At 57.3% G+C, this 18,601-nt stretch overlaps 1 protein-coding gene across 2 annotated transcripts; it reads right to left on the reverse strand.

Annotated features, from left to right (window-relative positions):
* Positions 1 to 189: 189 nt before the first annotated feature.
* On the reverse strand, positions 190 to 12,032 carry TSPEAR (thrombospondin type laminin G domain and EAR repeats). 2 transcript variants are annotated; one of them, XM_053951909.1, is made up of 12 exons: positions 11,663 to 12,032; positions 9,112 to 9,332; positions 8,804 to 9,042; positions 8,593 to 8,683; positions 8,035 to 8,191; positions 7,523 to 7,654; positions 5,994 to 6,226; positions 4,533 to 4,719; positions 2,601 to 2,830; positions 2,326 to 2,513; positions 1,666 to 1,767; positions 190 to 1,190 (listed from the first exon to the last, which is right to left on the reverse strand). In XM_053951909.1, exons 1-12 carry the CDS (start codon positions 11,754 to 11,756, stop codon positions 1,037 to 1,039), a joined length of 2,028 nt encoding a protein of 675 aa, XP_053807884.1. In that variant the 5' UTR covers positions 11,757 to 12,032; the 3' UTR covers positions 190 to 1,036. The 2 variants fall into 2 exon arrangements, with proteins under 2 accessions (XP_053807884.1, XP_053807885.1); XM_053951910.1 differs by lacking the exon at positions 7,523 to 7,654.
* Between the last annotated feature and the right edge of the window lie 6,569 nt (positions 12,033 to 18,601).

Genomic DNA, 18,601 nt, shown 5'->3' on the forward strand with positions numbered 1-18,601 from the left:
AGGTGAGGCAGTGGGTCCTGGGTGGGGGGAACAGAGGGGCACCCCCTCACCCCAGCACACTCCTGTGCTCAGGGCCACCTTGTCCTCACTGGGTTACCTATGGCCATGGACATTCAGGGGTGACTTGCTGGGTGAAGGGATGCCTCTGCCATGGGCAGGGCAGCTGGGTTAGCCATGTGGGAGAAAGGCTGGGTGCACACAGTTTATTAGAGCTCTGGTTAAGCAAGAGAGTCCCCCAGCAAAGGTGAGGAAAAGAAAAGAGGCCACAGTTTCACCTGAAGCAGGTTTGGGTTTTCCCCATTCCCGTGGTAGCTGGATGGGTCCAAATGCAAAGCAGGTTTTTTCAGGGGTCCCTAACCCCAGGCAAAGGTGCATGGACCAGCAAGGACCAGCACTGGCCCTCGAACACACAACAGGCCTGTACAACACACACAACACTTGTTGAGGGAGGCCCAACCCAGCCATGGCAGAGTGGGTGGGTAGGCACCTGTGGCAGTGGCATGAAGGTGACACGAAGAATGGCTGCAATGTCAAACCAGATGGTCCTCGGGAACATCACAGCCCCAGGCAGACAGAGCCAAGCCTGGACATGCTTTTTTTCTGCCATTTCTCACGTGTTTACTCCCCTCTGCCATGCACCCATCCCAGCAGCTCGCGCTCTGCTCTGTCTCTTCCTTCCCTGGCTTTGTGCAAGCTTTGGCCACGGCTACTGGCAGCTCTGGGTCCCTCCTGGGGACTGCAAATTGCCAAGCATCATGGTCCTGGTAAACCAGGGGATGCACCTGGCCTCCAGGAACCTTGGGTAGGACATGGCTCTGGAGCATGGTGGCAGAGCTTTCCCAGGAGAAACAACCCCTGGACAAGGCTGCAGGGAGCCTGGAGCTCCCCCCTCCTCCTCCTCCTCCCTTCCTGCAGAGCAAACAGCCAGCCACTGCCCAGCTGATGCTGCAGCCATTCCTGGGCTCTGCGGTCCATCTTCACCTGGCTGCCCAGCTTGCTCTGGTCCTGGCGATGAGCTGAGCGTGTCTCAGCTGCCTCAGGTGGTTTTCAGCTTGAGCACCTTGGAAAGCGGCTCCTTAGCGCTGGAGTAGAACAGGTAGGAGCCCTCAGCGGTGTGAAACGCCTCCCAGTCTCTACAGCCGACCGTGGGGAGGTGGTGGGCTGCCACGAAGCCTTCGTAGCCTTGCCACCTGCACAGGGAAGACAGTTAGCTCCTGGGAAGTGAGCTGGGCACCCGGGACGGGCAGGGAAGCTGAGCCATGGGGCTGCCATCTCCCATCTCCCTGCTGTGGTTCAGGCTGGGACAGCCCTCGCTGGGGCTTCCCATTCCTGCCTGAAAACAGGGAACATTCCTCCTGAAAACAGGGAACACTCCTCCCGAAAACAGGGAACACTCCTCCTGAAAACAGGGAACACTCCTCCTGAAAACAGGGAACACTCCTCCCAAAAACAGGGAACACTCCTCCCGAAAACAGGGAACACTCCTCCCAAAAACAGGGAACACTCCTCCCGAAAACAGGGAACACTCCTCCCGAAAACAGGGAACACTCCTCCCGAAAACAGGGAACACTCCTCCCCTCTGGGCAGTTTTACCAGGCTGTGCCCGTGCAGGGTCATTCCTGCTGGGAGCAGCCCCCGAGCCCCCATCCCTGCCCTCTGCAGTACCTGTAGATGATGCTGTTAACAGAGAAGGTGAAGCCATCGAAGGAGTTCGCTACCACCAGGAAAGAGTCATCTCCCACTGAGAAGAACTCCCAGTCCAGGGCACTGGGGATGAAATGAGCAGAGGGGCAGGTGAGATGACCCCTGTGTGGCCAGTTGAAGGAGGAACTGTGTGTCTACCCCACCCCAATCTCTAACACCCTGAGGACACACAGAAAACCCTGCTCTTCCCAGGCTACTCCTGAAAGAAATCCACCCTCATTCCCAAATCTAGGCCCTTCTCCCAGCTTCCACTGGGATTTGGTGCCAAGGAGCCATCACCCATCAGCCTCCCCACCAGTCTCAGTCCCTAGGAGTGTGAAGCCTGCAGAAACCCTCCAGGGCACAAGCAAGTGTAGTTTTAAACTGAAAGAGGAGAGGCCCTGGCACAGGGTGCCCAGAGCAGCTGTGGCCATCCCATCCCTGGAAGCGTCCAAGGCCAGGTTGGATGGGGCTTGGAGCAACCTGGGCTAGTGGAAGGTGTCCCTGCCCATGGCAGGGGGTGGAATGAGATGGGCTTTAAGGTCTCTTCCCACCCAAACCATTCTGGGATTCTATGAGACCTTTGGGTTGTTCAGGGAAAGGACACAGACAGAGGAGCACCCTGAATCCTTGCACAGGTACCTGTAGGTGAGAAGGTCCTGGAATTTAACAAACATCTGGGCTGTGATGTTCAGCTCATAGATGGTGGAGTTGATGGCATAGAAGTTGGAGGGTGCTGGCGTCCCGCTGTCATAGCTGTGGCTGTTGGCAACAGCCAGAAAGACTCTGTCCCCAATGTGAAAAACCTCCCAGTCAGCTGCACCAAATGTCTGTGGGGAAGGAGGCCATGAGAAGCTGGATGTGGCTGCCCTGTCCAAACACAGAGAGGGGACTGAGGAGCAGTGGCCAAGCCTTACCAGGATAGACTGGAAGAGCTGGAAAGAGCCACTGAGCCAGATGTAGATGTGTGAGTGGATCTTAGTGGACGTGCCATTGAATGTGTTAGCTACAGCCAGGAAGGAATATGGTCCAATGGTGAAGAATTCCCAGTCGTAGGCTCCAGAGGTAGGAATGGTCTGGTTGGTTTCAAACAGCCCTGTCCTGGGGTTCCACCTGTATATCACGCTGTCTATGTTGTGGTTGTTCCCTGGGGGAGACAGATGTGCACCATGAGGGAAAGCAATTCCTGCTTTGTGGACAAAACAAGACCCTGAAGCAGGCTCAGTTACATGAATATTTACCAGCAGGTCATGAGGCTGTTTGCAAGTGACCTGTTGCTCCCCAGGAAGTAGCCAAAGAGATTCTACCACCTCCATCCCTACCTAAAGGGCCCCTCCATCCCCACCTAGTGTCTCCATCCCATGGAACACACCAAGCCACAGCTTGTCCCAGGTGCACAGCAGCAGCTTTGTGGCAGCCCTGGCAGAGGAGGGACAGGCAGGGGCTTTATCCCCACACAAGCAGCACTCCAGAGGCTCTCTGCCAGCATCCCAGTTTGGACAAGCTCTGCTGGCTGTCCCACAGGGTGGCCCTGTGTAGCAGGGCCAGTCCCAGCTGTGTCCCTATGCCACAGCACATGTCACAGTTGAGACAGTCACGATACACAGAGGATCACCACACAATTTCAGAAAGCTTCAACCCATGCAGAGTAACACACCACTCCAGAAGGCTTCAAGTGTCTGCCCTTCTTGTTCTTTAGCCCAGCCTTTTATCCCCTCATGTTCATGCAGTGCCCCTGTGTGCCCTCTGTTCCCTTTGGAGGTTGGTCAGTGCCCCTGGGCACCCCATGGCTCATTGCTGTCAGTGCTGCTCACTGCTTCTCACAGCTGTGCCCACTGGGGATGAGGCTCAGCCCCACTCCCACTCACCACAAACTGTGTGCCTACATCCCTAAGCTCCCTACATTTGGGGCTCCCCCCTGCCCTAAAGCACATGCTCCATCCAGCTCCTGGGCTCTGCTCAAGCATCTCCACCTCATGCCTGTGTGAGACCCAGCAGGCTTTAAATCCTCATTGCAACAGGGACTTGGGCAAAGAAAGGCTGCAGGAAGAGCGGGAATGGCCACATGGGCAAGTGGCAGCTCCTCAGGGACTGAACCTCCAGTCCCCTCTAAGGGAAACATCCCCAGTTTGGCTTGGCCATGATGGTCTCAACCCCTGTGTGACGTGCATGGCTGGCAAAGGGACCACACTGCCACAAGGGAAGGTCTCATTCAAACTGGCCCTGATGGAGTCCAGCAGGTGACACAAGAACTTTCCAGCTCAGCCCACAGGTGCCAAGGAACCTGCTGCCAGCTCTGAGCCTGGTGCCAGCGGCGCTGATGCCCCCGAGGCAGCCCTGATGGCAGGGAAGGAGCCACTGGCCATCATCTGAACCCAGCTGGGAGCATCCCAGAGAGCCAGGGCTGTGCTGTCAACCAAGGGGTGCACATCCCAGCCCAGAAAAACTCCCTGGGGAGGGGATTGAGGCTGGATCATGTCTAAAGAGTATCCAGGGAGGGATGTCAGCTGGCTCTCACTCAGTTTCCTGTGTGCCCACAAGGCCGAGGATCTGGCTTCACAAAAGGTTCAACCTGTGGCACCACCACCACATAATATTGGGGATAAAAATGAAAAGCAGCAGAAAGATTCAGCACAGACACCGTCCCCACTCCTGTCCTTGTCCCCTGCAATCAGAAACCCAGAGGGTGACTGTGTCAGCCACTTCCCCAGAAGCTTTTCTCTCCTCTCAAGGCTTTGGGTGTCCTGGGGGACCCCAGGCTGGCAGCTGTGTGCTCACCTCCCCTGCACTCCGTTCCACCTGCCAGGGCCCCAGACACCACTTTGCAGGGAGCACTGAGGGCTGGCTACCTTCTCTGTGGTTGACCACAGCGAGGAAAGCCTCTCCCTCGATGACAAAGGCCTCCCAGTCCCTGGCGCTGTGCGTGGCGATCCGCTGGTGCGTGATGAACTTCGCTTTCCTGCGGCTCCACTTGAATATTACAGAGAACTCCTGACCCCTCTCATTCTGCTCAAAATTCGCCACTGCCAGGAAGATCTGGAAAAGGAAAAGCCAGGACGGCTTGGTTTTCTCCTCTCAAAGGAGCATGGGCAAGAAAATGCAGGGGGAAGTGGGACGGAGGGCAGGGGATGGAGGTGGCTGGTGTGGGACATGATGGTCCTGGCTGGGGTCCTTGAGCTGTCCCCAGGCAACACAAAGTGGGGACAGGGACCCAGTGGCCTGTGGGGGTCCTTGTGCATGGCAGGGGCACAACTGGCAGCCAGGAGCTCTTAGACAAGGAGAGGGAGAGCTGAGATGTCTGCACTCATGCCCTCCAGCCCCAGGAATGGGGAGCTTGGACATGAAATGCACTGGGGAAGGAGGGAAGTTCAGCTGAAAAACCCTCCTGTAAGCAAAGGTGGTTCAAACAAAAAAGGGCAGGTATGATAATGATAACAATGACAATAATGGTAACAATTCCCTGAAACAAAACATTTTCCATACCAAGAAACCCCTGTGAAAGTGTAAGAGACGAGAGTGGTGCAGCAGAGATGCCCAAGTGCAAGGCAGAGAGCACATCCAAGCTCTGTCATGCTGGCTCTGTGCCACTCCAGTGTCCTTCAGATGGAGCAGCAAAGACTATGCCCCAGTTTGGGCCACCAAGAGGCACAGGGCCACAGCCCACAAAGAGGAGAGTCGGTGGGGCTGTCTCCTGCCTCCTGGCCTGTACAGCACCAGGGCTTTGTTCAGCCAAGGAGCAGCCACCCCCAAGGACAGGGCTGTGCTGGGCTGTCCCCCTGTCCCCCCACAAAAGGTGAATCCCCAGCTCTGCTCTCTCTGCAAGCACCAGCCCAGGGAGCCCCTTTGGGGCATCTCCAGAAACAGCTTCAGTGGGAAGAGAAAGACCCTGGGGACAAAGCCAGAATGGGTCGCGACAGAGGGGGAACAATCCCAGCTTCCCTGGGAGCCTTGCACGCAGCTGGCTCTCAGCAGATGGCTTTCCTGGGGTTCCTCCAAAGTGATAAGTAGCTTCCCAGGGAGAGGAGCCAGGCAAATCCTGTCTGCAGATTGCCCAGGGGAGAAGAGGTAGCTCTGAAGTGCTGGAATAATTTAAAAGCAAGAGAGTTTAAAAATGCAGCAGGTTGGACTCAGCGGGTCTCGAGAGGGAACTGCAGGCCCTGATGGCTCTTTAAGACCATAGGCAGATCTCTGAGATGCAGTTACCTACACTCTCTAAACCACACCCAAGACTCCGGGCTTCAGAGAATCCAGTGTTGGACAACTGCAGTTTAATGTACTGAGACACGGGGGCACCTTCCTGGCAGACTCACCTTCTTCCCAATGGTGAAATACTTCCAGGACTGAGCTTGGTAGGTGGGGATGTTCTGGTAGTGCACAAACTTCCCGTCGGTCCACCTGTAGATGGCCGACCCCGGGGGCGTGAGCCGGTTGGCCATGGCTGCAAACAGCCCCACCCTTGGGATGGTGAAGACCTCAATGCCCATTGTCTCCGAGTTGGTCACCAGGTTCTGGTATTCCTCCACGTAGTCCAGCCTGTGTTGGACTGGGAGCCCACAAGAAAAGAGAGATGAGGTTAAAATCAGGTGATTTTTAGCTGGAGAGCAGCCCCATGAGGGCTGGCTCAGTGGCACCTGCTGCTGTGCAGAGCTCTGTGGGGCAAATGAAGGTCCTGGTGCCACTGGGGGTGAAGGGCCAAACTAAGGGGTGGTAAGAGGCTGACTGCAGCACATCCAGCCCCATCCAGCCCTGCCTGCTCTCCAGCAGAGAGCAGAGCTGTCCTCTGGGACCAGGAAAGAGCCCCATGCCACGGATTTCGATCACTGTGATATATTTATCCTCAAGAGAACAAGGAGGAGATGACAGGAGGAGAGGTTAGAGAAGACTAAGATGGAATTCATGGCAGAAATTGGAGCAGAAACCTCCAGAGTGGCCCCGATGGCAGATAGATGGGCACTGGAAGGGACAAATGGCAGAAGGGGCAGTGTTGGTGGCACCAAGGGGCACAGGTCAGTAAGACCCCAGCATGAGCTCTCCTTGGGGAAACAAGGACACCGTGCCAATCCTGATGACTTCCAGAGGCAGGGAAGGATGGGGGGTCCAGTCACTGCTAGCTGCTGTGGGGAACAAATGGCTCATCCAAACCCACCCTGTGGGTATTAGCAGAAGAAAAACGCTGGGAGAGGAGGGAAGGGAAGGACAGTTCAGTAGGGACGTATCCCATCCTCCATGTCCTCTCCAGGGATCCTGGGAAGACAGCCTGGAGTGAGTGGGAGAGTGCCAGTGGATGAAATCCATGTCATTACTGAAGAACACCCATCCAACCCAGGAACTGGTTGCCTTTCCCACCTTGGTACTCCCACTGTTTTCCTTACAAAGCATCCCACCAGAGTCTGGATGACACTGAGATCTGTGTCTGCCACCCTCCCAACCACCCCCAGTATTTCAGGCAACTGAGGTATTTCCTTGTTTCCCTTTATCCATCCCACAAATGCTTCAGCACTGGGGCAGCACCCCAACACCCTGAGCATGGCTCTCCGTGGGGTGAGCTGTCCTGCTCAGACAGGTCAGGAGCTCATCCTGCACAGAAAATTCCCAGGAGGGACAGATAATGTGGAGAAGGTGGAGGGACCCCAGAGGCACTTGAATCCAGAGGTGCTTTGAGAGGGGCACCGAGAGCAAAGCAAAGCCTGGCCAAGCAGAGGAGAGACAGGGTGACACCCCAGCCCCTCACTGCTGCTGATTCCCATCCCAAAGTGGTCTCCAGGGCAAATCTCAGCTCCTTCTCCGCTGCAAGGGTCTCCTTCTCTCCCCAGGAGTGCCAGAACCTCCCCAGGTGTACCTTCCAGCATGGAGACCCAGGTGCTGCCGTTGCAGAGGTACAGCCCTCGCCGGGAGGCATTGAACCAGAACTGAGCCTTCTCCTGCTTGGAGCAGCGTGGCCGGGCCCCCAGGGTCACCTTCATGTCAGCCTCTGGGCGTGGAGAGGAGCCAGGCAGGAGACTCTTAGTGCACAGTGGAGGAGCAGAGAGGCAGGAGGGGCAAATGTCCTGGCCTCATCCTGACGATGGGCATCAGGCAGGGGGGAAAATGGAATCCCAGCACAAATCTGGGAAGCCACAGACTGGAGCAACCCTGTGTGGGACCACTGACACAAGCCCAGGGACCCAGGCAGGGCCACCCTGTCTTTTCAGGGAGATTTTGGACAGGGATCCCAACACACACATTGAGAAACAGAGAGTGCTGGGAACACCCTCCTCCCCTCTGCTCCTGCTTTGTTCCCAGCCCCATGCAAAGACCCCTCCTCACAGAGGTGCAGGGGGCCAACAGAGCCCGTGCCGTGGGGGCACTGACCGTAGGGGTATTTGAGCACCTCGTTGCTCACTGGCCTCGCAGGGACGTCCTGGAGGACACTGGGGACAGAGAGCGTTGCTACTTTGAAGTTCACGGCGTGGCATATCCGGGGGGTGGCATCAGCTCCTGGCAGCAGGACAAGCTGTCTCAGCAAGCCCTGGGAAAGTGGGAGCAGAGGGATGGAGACCAAGTCCCACAAGATCACAGAATGGGAACTGCAGGCAATCCGTGCCTTGGATTTCCTGCCTGACTTCTGCTTGTTGCCCTCCCTCCTGGGATGCAGAAGTGTCCAAGGGATTCATGCACATCTGTCCAGATGCCCAGCTGGGGCAATCTAACAGCTGATGTCAGGGGAGCTTTGGCACGGGGCTTGGAGCAGCTGCCTTGCAGTGCCTCCACATGGGAAGGACACACAGCCACCTCGGCCTCCTGTGGTGTGGCCCAAGCCCTGCCAGCGTAGGGGACTGAGAGAGGGCTTTGGGTCATCCCACAGCCGGCCACGAGCACCCCTGAGCCCACCTGGGCACCCCAGGACAGCCCACACCACGGGGCACCTACCGTGAACACGCCTTTCCTCCTCCGCCTGTTGCCCAGGTAGAAGTTGGCTCTCCTCACCGACAGCGAGGCTGGAAATGGTGTCTCCACCACGCTGAGGATGGGCAGAGAAGAGGTTTCACAGAAGAGGACAATTTCACAGCATCTACTGGTGGCCAGAGGAGATGCTGATGGAGGAACATCACCCTACCCTCCCAGCGCTGCCCCGACCTACACATCCTTGGGGATGCTGCAGTCCACTGTCAAGGAGAAGGACTGGCCGGAGACAGCCAGGACGAGCGTGTGCCACTGGTTGTCGGAGAGGGACACGTTGGGGAAGGTGACGCGGGTCTGCCAGCCGCCGGCGCGCTCCTGGCTCCAGAAGAGGAAGTGCAGCTTGTCGGGGGCGTAGCGCAGCCCCACCAGGACGCTGGGGCTCTCCTCCACCATCAGCGTGAAGATGTACTCGTTCCTCTGCGGGAGGGCACGGGCTGGCACCGGCCGGGCACCGTGCCCGCGCCGTGCCCGGCCGGCCGCGCTTACCTTGGCGGGGCGGCGGAGCGCCCGCAGCGTGACGATGATGGAGAACTCCTCGGGGAAGCGGTCGCAGTGGATGAAGAGCCGCGAGGCGGGGAAGCCCAGGGCGCGGGGCCGCGAGGCGGAGAGCTGGAAGCCGCGCACCCCCTGCACCTGGAAGACCCGCATGCCGCGGGCCGGCCCCCCGGCCGGCACCGCCTCCGACAGGATGTCCAGCGGGCGCAGGTCTGTGCCAAGAGACAGCGGAGTAATTTATCCCGCCCTGTCCCGCTGTGGGATGGGGGTACCCCGGCGCTGGCTGAGCAGCAGGATGGGCTGGCGTGCCTCAGTAGCCTGCCGGCCCTTGCCCGGGGTCTGCCCCGGGGGGCAGAGGCAAGATTTGCCGTTCAGACACAAGGTTGGCATCTCCATCGCCACAGCAGGAGCACCAAGAGTGCAGAACCATCTCGCTGATGCAGCTCTAAATGCTGACACTGGAGCTGGGACCTGCCAGCAGCTCCCTCGGGATCCACCGGCACCAGCAGCCGCAGCCGGAGCCCGGAGAGCAGGCAGGGATCCGGTACCACAGACTTGCTCTCAAGGCAGCCACCCGTCCCCATCTCTGTCCACAGGGCGGGGGGGGGGGACAGCTCCACCCCAGCTCCAGTCCCGTTCAGGCTCTCCCAACCCAGCCCTGATTGCACACACGCACTCTCCCAGCAGGCACCAAAACCACTCATTATAAATAATTACCCTCTCCCCAGAGAAGAGAACGCCGTGCCCAGCCCCAGGGCATCGCCCGGTGAGAGCACACGGCACAAGAGCACCAGAAAGTGCCACCCCAGGAACACTGCCGGGTCCAACATCTCGGCACAGGAAGGGCTGCGGCAGCTGTGGGGACTTCTCTGACCTTCCTGGCCTTGGACCCTCCTGGTTTTATTTTTGAATGCTTTTCTGGCAGAGAAGGGAGATGGTGCCCAAGAGATGAAGCAGCACTCAGCTACATTACAACATCCCTGATTCCGTCCCACCCCGCCGGGACCTGGCTTTTAGCTCCAATTTGTACTAATAAGTCCGGGCTGCTGGGGCACAGCGGGAGGGCTGGGAAGGAGGGAGCTGCGAGCGAGGTCGGGCTGTGTGTCTGAATCCAAACCAGCTGGAGAAGGGAAGCGCTTCCTCCAGACGCGCCTGGCCAGCCCAGTTCCAGGTGGGCAGAGCAAGGAGGAATCTGCTCATGTGGCTCCATCCAGACCAGAGCAGGGAGATGGGTGAGATCCTTCCCACCCTGGCAGCTCTGTGTGCCCCCTGCCCGCCCCACCGCTGGTTTAAGCTGTTCCTAAAGCAAAGTCCTGGTGGGGGAGTTTTAACTGGAATCGCTTATTTCAGAAATGTATCACTTGGGCAACGGCCAGTTCCTGTTTTTCCCTGCAAAAAGTACAAGCTGAACTCAGGCTTGGATTTGCAGGGGGGTTTAGGAGCCCCCAGTTGCCCCTGAGGCAGTGAGGATGAGATGGGGAGAGCTCAGCTGGGGCTGGAGGTTGTGGGCCAGGAAGGGGCCAAGCCCTAAGACCAAACCCAAATGCCTAAATCCAAAGATCTGTCTCCCGCATCCATCACTGCTAAGGCTGGCAGAGCAGCTGGGGTGCTCCAGCCCAGCTTGGGCAGCTCAGGTGGTGTCAGGGGGCCTCGTGCTGGGGTCCCCAGGATGATGCTGGAGCCTCAGCACCCCCAGGATCCCTCCAGCCAAGGCTGCTTGGGGACAGCAGGGACATTCCCAGAGAGATTGGAGCACCTCAGGGAAGAGCCAGTGGGCAGAAACTCTCCAATCTCTCCCTGGTTTTCTTCTCACATCACCTGGGCTGTAACAAAAAGCAAATACAATTGCCATCAAACTGGGACAAGGCCTGAGCACACAGAGCTGGGGCCCAAGCGGCCCCAAAAACTGAGCTCAGGCTTCGCTGCCCACCCAGCACAGGCACGGGGATGGGATGGCAGAGCCAGGGCTCGGGGATCCCCTTCGGCTCGGGAAATGACACTGGAGCTGCCGGCTCCCGGCCGGGGACGGTGGGACGGGAACTTTTGCTGCGAGAGGGTGGGGGTTGTGCCTGTCAGAGCACAGAAGAGTCCGGGCAGGAGGGACTTTCCAGGGGGACTTCACGGCTCTCTTCTCCTTCTTCCAGTCCTTCCCCTGCCCTCCCTCTGCCTCCAGCAGAACCTGGGACAACGCCTGTGCAACAGGGACAGACCCAGCTCTCCCCACAGCTCCCAGAGGGCTGGTTGCTCCCTCGTTGGCACTGTGGGGGCTGCAGGCACAGGAATGACCCCACACCCTGCCACCATCCACGGGTGCTGGCAGCCTGCAGCCCCTGAGGCATCATTGTCACTCGGTGCACTTGAGTGGACACTGAGCACTGAAACACTGGGGCTGGGCTGCCAGCGAGAGGCTGACCCACACGGGGCAGAGCACACCTTCTGGGGTTTGCCTGGCAGTTAGGGAGCATCCCAGCCGTGGGAGCAGAGCAGTTTCCCAGCAGGTGAACCCTTGCCCCTGGTGCTGCCCGCCGCCCTCCGCTCCTACCTGTGCAGTGCTGCCACGTCCTGCCTCCCCGGATGAAGCCCCCGCCGCTGGCCCAGCGGAGCAGAACGACCCAGAGCAGCAGTGGCGCCGACATCGGGGGCCTGCCCTGGCGGGTCCATCCACCGGGACCCCCCCGCTGGCCGCTCCTCCCCGCCCCGGCCGGCGCTGCTCGGCTCAGCGCCCCGGGGGCTCTCGCATGCTCTGCAGTGGGATGTCCCGGAGCCCCCGGCACCGCTCCGTCCTGCCCGGGGCCGTGTCACCCCAGGCTGCTGAAGGCCGGCTCTCTGCCCATGCTTCGCGTGGGCATCGGCCCCGGGGGCACGGCCGGGGGGCTGGCGGGGGGCTCCCGGGGCGGCCGCCGAGGCAGTGACGGCTGCAGCCTGCACACAGACATTTAAATGAGAGGTCGGTGGTGGGAGAGGAGGAGTCCCGGCTCCTCCGAGAGCTTTTATCTTTTGCCCAACCCTCTGGAAGGCGGCTTTGGGGAGGGATTTTTTAATCTTTTTTTTTTTTTTTTTTTTTTTTTTTGCTTGCTTTCTTTGCTTCCTTTCATTTTTGGTGATTCATTTTCCTGGGCTCACATGGGAGTAGGTGAGAGATTCACCCCTGCCTGGAGAGAACTGGGTGGGAACCCTCCTGCCCCTAAATGCACTGGTTTTCAGCTTGTATTGGATGAGAGACCCTCTGACCCCTCTGGACCATTCCACCGTGGCCAGATCCCAAAACCTGTGTATTTCTCCCCCAGTATTGTCCCAGGCAGGTGATGCACATCCCATGCTCCAGGCAAGGCTCCATCCCAAGGGCCGGCCACCAGACCCAGCCCTGCCACAAAAATGCCACCGATTCAGAAAGCCTCCAGGTTCTGCTGTTCCGGGGGAAGCATCAGCAGTGGGAAATCTCCCTGCACACAGTGAGCTCCGCTGGGCTCCATCAGCTGCAGAACGAGTCTCTTCCATTCCCCAAACAATTGAAACAGGCTCCCACCCGCCTCGTCCCCACAGCCTTCCTGCAAGGCGAGCGCTAGAATAGAAAGCGGATGGCGAGGACCAAACGCCAAAAATTGTGTCGCAAACTGGGGGTTTTGTCAGCAAGCAAGAGCCAGAGCTGGACCCGCAGCCGTGTTTGCTGTCAGTCTGTCCTCACCCCGAAATTGGCCGTGCTGGGACTGAGAGTGCAGCCCAAGGACTGCAAGCCACAGTGGAGTGCAGCACCATGCCCACACCTTGGTCCCAAATCCCAAGAGGAGCTGTTCTGAGCCCCACGGAGCCCAAGACACCGGAACGTTGGTGCCTCTGTCTCAGAGCCTGGAGAGTGGCTGTGTGCCCGTCCAATAGCCCTAGCAGGGCTGCATGGAGCTCCCCCCTCCTAACAGCCTCCCTTTGGGCATCCCCCAAATTAGGGTTCTACCCGGATTGTGCTTAAACAGAGCTTAACCTCTCTGCAAGAGGTGAGGCACTGCTGTCTCCTCATCCTCATCCTAGGGATGGTGTCCAGTGGCACAGCCATAACCAAACCTGGGGGTCCCAAATGGTAGGTGGGGGTCCTGAATGGCACCTGGGAGTTCCAAATGGCAGCTGGCAGCCCTGAATAGCAGCTGCTGGAGGTGAACACAAGGGATGCAGCAGGACAAACGATCCCATCTCCCCTGACAGGCGCAGTACCTCCTGATACTCCTTGCAGCTTTGAGGACACCCACCAGGACTGGGACTGGGAGCAGTCACCTCACTGGAACCCCAGGCCATGGGAAGATGGAGACTGGTGTTCCAAGCACGTCTGGCAGAGAGGTAGTGCATTGGAAGGGAGGCTCCCGTCAGGTTGGAACTGGGGAAGGCATCGCAAACAAGAATCAGAGCCACCACATTTCCCAGGGCTGCACACATGTGTCAAGTTAAGCGTGGCTTTGGGAGCTGGCAGAACTGCCCTGAGCAGGGGATGGATTTGGGGAAGGCTCCTGCTGAGGCTCTGCAAGGGTCCAGGGAGGGAGGGAAAGTCCTGGCAGAGATTCTGAGTCCATTGGTTTTCCAAAGGGGATACAGCTACCTTTCAGTGTTTTCTTGGCCAAAAAAATAGTCAGTGGAGACATCTTCAGAGCCAAGGACACAGCTGTGGGTGCCCCCCTGAGACACAGGGAGATCTGTGGGCTTCTAGGCAAGAGGTGGAGGGACTGAAGGCCGCCACCGATGAGCACAGAGGACATGGTGGGCTCAGGCTGCTGTTCAGCCACGTTAATGAACAGTCTTCAGGTGAGGACAGGGTCGTTGCAGGCCCTCAAGGTTTTCCCCTTCACTGGGCTAGGGATGCTGGCGTGGCAGAAGATGGTGGAGTGGCTTGGCCAGTGGCCGGCGCTTTCCTCCCTGTCTGGGGAACCGAGCTGTGATGTGAAGTAAGGACAGGGACACATTGCTCCCCGCTGTCACATTGGGTCCAGGACCTGCTCCGTGTCCCCAGGACAGTAGGAAGTGGTCTGCAAAATAGCTCCTAAGCACACAGGCACACATTCCTGTGTGCAGAAGCAAACACGAGGGGATGAAATAAAAGAGACAAACAGTGAGACGTTTGCCTAATTCGCATGGGGCGTAAATAAAACCATGTGGTGGCTCTGAACAAAATGATCCTTGGATTTTCACCAGAAAGGTTTGGCCATCCCTGGGTTAGGAAAGGTTGAGAAACCCATCTGTAGGCAATCCATTGCAAGCAGAGCTTTCATGCATTGGACGGTGCAAGGAGGGCACCTCATCAACGCCAGGGACCGGCTGGACCCTGCACACGGGGGAACGTTCTGCTCTTCCAAGGCTGTAACTCATTCCTTATTATTTGCAGACACAAAGCTGTGTTTCAGGGCTTCATGCCTTATTCATTTCAGTCTTTATTCCTGACATCTGTATGTAATCAGAGAATCCTTTAGGTTGGAAAAGACCTCTAAGTCCGTCAAGTATTTTTCCCTGAAACGCAGCGCAGGCATCAGCAAGGGCAAAGCTTTGAGGGACCCCATAAGTAACAGATGGACAAATGCCCATCCCATGGTGTCCCCAACTTTTGTCTACTCTCCTGTCTGCACCAGCAGGGCCAGCAGAGCCTGCCACACTCACATCCACGGGGATAGAGCTGGAGGTCAGTGATGAGTACGTGGATTTGGTCTCACCTGTGTGAGCAGCAGGGTGGACATCAGCCCTTTGGTATCCGGTTATGAAGGGGATGGGGGGAATTGTTCTCAGAGTGACATCCCAGATCGCAGTTCCCCAAACCACAGTTTGGGTTCAACAACTGGAACACCTTCCCCAGGACGGTGGGATGAGGTTTCCACCCTCAGCCACTTCCAAGGCTTCTTCCTTGTCACCTCTGCCCTTTCTCCCAGGCTGAAAATCTTCCCTGTGTTTCCTGGAGCAGCTTCAGCTCCCAGAGTCCAACACACCATCATAAAGCAGAGTTCTGGCAAGAGATCTCCACACCAGGAAACCTGTCAGCATTGTACAGAAGCACAAATGTCTTTAACCCCAACACCTTTCAAAAGCTGAATTCCCAGAAGTTTAGGAGAGGTTCTGCCAGGAAAAGTTTTGTGAAAGACTGGGAGGATTGCAAAAGGCACCGTTTTTAGGAAAACCACCAAAAAAAAAAAAAAAAAAGCACAAAGCAGCCCCAACACAGCAAGTCCTGCTGCCAGCTTCCCAGCACAGAGCTGCCTTTGGAAGCAATCCCTGCCAGGCGGTGGTGAGCCACCAGCATCGCTCGTGTCCCAGAGCCCTCCATGGCCCCACACCCACTGCCAGCCTTGGGGAATGAAGGAGCTGGGAGCCCCCAGCCAGCTTTGGCCATGGCAGCAGGCAGTGGGTTGCAGCCCATGTGCCTGTCCAGGCAGCCAGGAGGAAGCTGAGCATCCTGCTCTGCATTTGGAGGACACATGGCAGCTGAGCTGGCAGACTCTGAAAGGGCTCCAGAAAGCAGACACTTAACTTTCACCAGGACAAGGGAAGATAGACTTTGAGACCATGCTTCCACACTGGAGCTGTTTTGGACAGGGCTGTGCAGCACCCACAGCTGCATCTCCCCTCATTTCTCCCTGTATGTGACCAATAGCTCTTCACTATTGCCTGTCCTTGTTGATGTAGTTGTTTTAATTTTTGTCACATTCCCACAGTGTGCCCAAACCTGTTGGAGAAGCTGAGCCACCTCTCCACAGCCACAGGATCCCCAGACTCACCACTTTCCAGTAAGGCAGCTCTGTATGGATGGACAGCATCCAACCCAGGCAACCGTGAGCACGCCGACTGTGGGAACAGTGCTCTGGGATCTTCTGTAGATCTCAGGTCTACACGGAGGTGAAAGAGCAGGACGGGGGCTTACAGGTCACTTGGTGGTGGTGCAGGAGATCCAGGAGCTCTGTCTGGACCCACTGCTCCACCTGCATTGGGAAAATTCTGCTTGGCTTGGAGCTCAGCTGAGATCTCTCCACAAAGGGAATAAACAGTATTCCAGAGGCCAAGGGGAAGGAGGCAACATTCATGCTCCATGCTCACTGCCTGTGCTTTAATCTCCTTCAGCTACTTCAGCAATCTCCTTCTTGTCCCAACACCCCGGGGTTGTGCAGAGCAGCTGGGGTTTTGGAAACACCTGAGCTTTCCTGCATCAGGATCAGCAGCTCACCAGGCTGAACACGCACACTCAGGGGCTCTCTTAGGGACTGTCAGCTTGGCCAAGCAAACCCCATGCCAAGTGCTCTGTGCTGACTGTTGCCCAGAGATGTTGTGGACTCTCCATCCTTGAAAATGTTCAGGGCCAGGTTGGACAGGGATTGGAGCAACCTGGGCTAGTGGAAGGTGGATTGGAGTCAGATGAGCTTTGATATTGCTTCCAACACAAACCACTTGGGGATTCTGATTCTATGATCTCTCTCCGTAGGCTGCGTTGGAGTAACACCTGAGCCCCAGGGCTGGCTCTGGCATGGGGAGAGGAATCTCCCTTGGCAGTGCAGGGGGAAACCCTCCTCTGCTTTGCTTGTAGCCCTTTGATCTGGGCAGTGACCACACACACCAGCTCTCAACAGGCAGATGGTGGTAAGCAGCACAAAGAGCCACAGCAAGGAAACCCAGGGATTTTTCCCCACGTGCTCAGGCCCATTGAGGACTGGCAGGAATAGAAAATGGGAAGCACAGTGCTGCTTGGGCCGAAATGATCCCATGGCTCCCAGGTTAGGGACCAGTCAGCAACTTCTCTGCCACAAGTCCTCCTCAGACTGCCTGCCCCAGGGAAGTGTGGGCACCACAAGCCTCAGTTCTGGCAGCAAATCTGGGCTGAGATCACGGCCTGAGGTCCCTGCAGCAAACAGCAGCTCTAGCATAGTTTTGCTCTGTAGCTGTAAGAAAACCTCCTGCCCCCAGACACAGAGAATCACCGGCCAATTTTATTGCTCACTCGTATGCCAATGTCAGATTTTAATTATCCCAGGAGCGATGATCCGGCGCGGGAGGAGCCGGCAGGCGGCAGAGCAGGCGGCGGGCTCGGCGGGCTGCCCGGGTGCCAAGGCGGCAGCGCAGGCAGCCACGCTCGCTCTGCCCACCCGCCGGCAGCCGAGCGCGGCTCCATCTCCTCCGACATCCGGGAAGGAAAGGGAACAAAGGCAGAGAACAATTCCTATTGTTTTCCATGACTTTCTTCAGGGCAGCTCTTCCAGCGCAGTGCTGCTGCCCAGTCACTCCGGCTGCAGCACCGCGGCCCCCTGCGCTCCGAGCGGGGCAGATGCCGCTGGGGATGCGGCTCCAGTGCCGAGGTGCCTGCCACCAACCCTCGGAGCCCGCCCTCCACTAGCACAGACAGAGACAGCACTGTCGGCAGGGTTATCCACTCACCTCCAGGGTTATCCATTCACCTCCTGGTTATCCAGCTCCTCTCCTACTCCACAGCACCACTGGGCAATCCTGAGATGCTCAGGCATGGGAATATGGCAGTGCTGGGTTCATGGTTTGTCTCCATGATCTTAGAGGTCTTTTCCAACTAAACGATTCTATGATGACACCCAGATTCCTGTAACCAGCCTGTGGTGGGGAAGGGGCGAGCTCAGCATGGGCTCAAAGTGAAGGAGATCACCCTGATCACTTCTCAAAGTGAAGGAGATCACCCTAATCACTTCTCAAAGTGAAGGAGATCACCCTGATCACTTCTGTGGTTCTCCAAGGGGGAACAGAAGCATCTACAGAAGAATCCCAGAATGGTTTGGGTTGGAAGGGACCCTAAAGCTCATCCAGTCCTACCCCCTGCCATGGGCAGGGACACCTTCCACTATCCCAGGTTGCTCCAAGCCCCATTCAACCTGGCCTTGGACATTCCCAGGGATGGAGCAGCCACAGCTTCTCTGAGCAAAGAAGGCATCTACTGTGTGAGAGAGAATTCAACCTATGAGTCTTGTTGGATGGTGATGAATGGATAAAATAAATCAAATGCCCCCTGGTCACTGACTGGATGTTCCAGGGACAGATGCTGAAAGTTTCAAATGCTAAGTGAGGCTGGATGGGGACACTTTGGACAAGTGGCTTTTCCAATAATACTGATGTTTTTGTAAAACTTCATATGGAGCCTTAGGGGCTTCCTACAGCCCACAAACCCCAGGCCTCCCACCAAGGCCGTGCCTAGGCTCCAAGGAGAAGATCCCATATCAAACCAGGATCTGGCCAAGGACAAAGCTCAACTTCTAACTGCCTCTCCAGACAAAGTGAGTTTGAAAACACCTGGACTCCAGCCTGCCTGTCTGCCATCCTCCTCCATTGCAAGAACTGGTGAGAAAAGCTGAGCTCTGGCTGAGCGAGGCCCCTCTGGAGCCACCCTCACAGCAAGCCTATTAGATACCAAGGAAGGATTTCCAACCCCAGAGGTTTTTGCTTCAGAACAAGTTCATCTGACCCAATCCACTCCATATTTCACCATTCCCTAGCTCCCAGAAGGATGAAT

Source organism: Vidua chalybeata, chromosome 10, assembly GCF_026979565.1.
Source record: "Vidua chalybeata isolate OUT-0048 chromosome 10, bVidCha1 merged haplotype, whole genome shotgun sequence".
In the NCBI taxonomy this organism is placed as follows: Eukaryota; Metazoa; Chordata; class Aves; order Passeriformes; family Viduidae; genus Vidua; species Vidua chalybeata.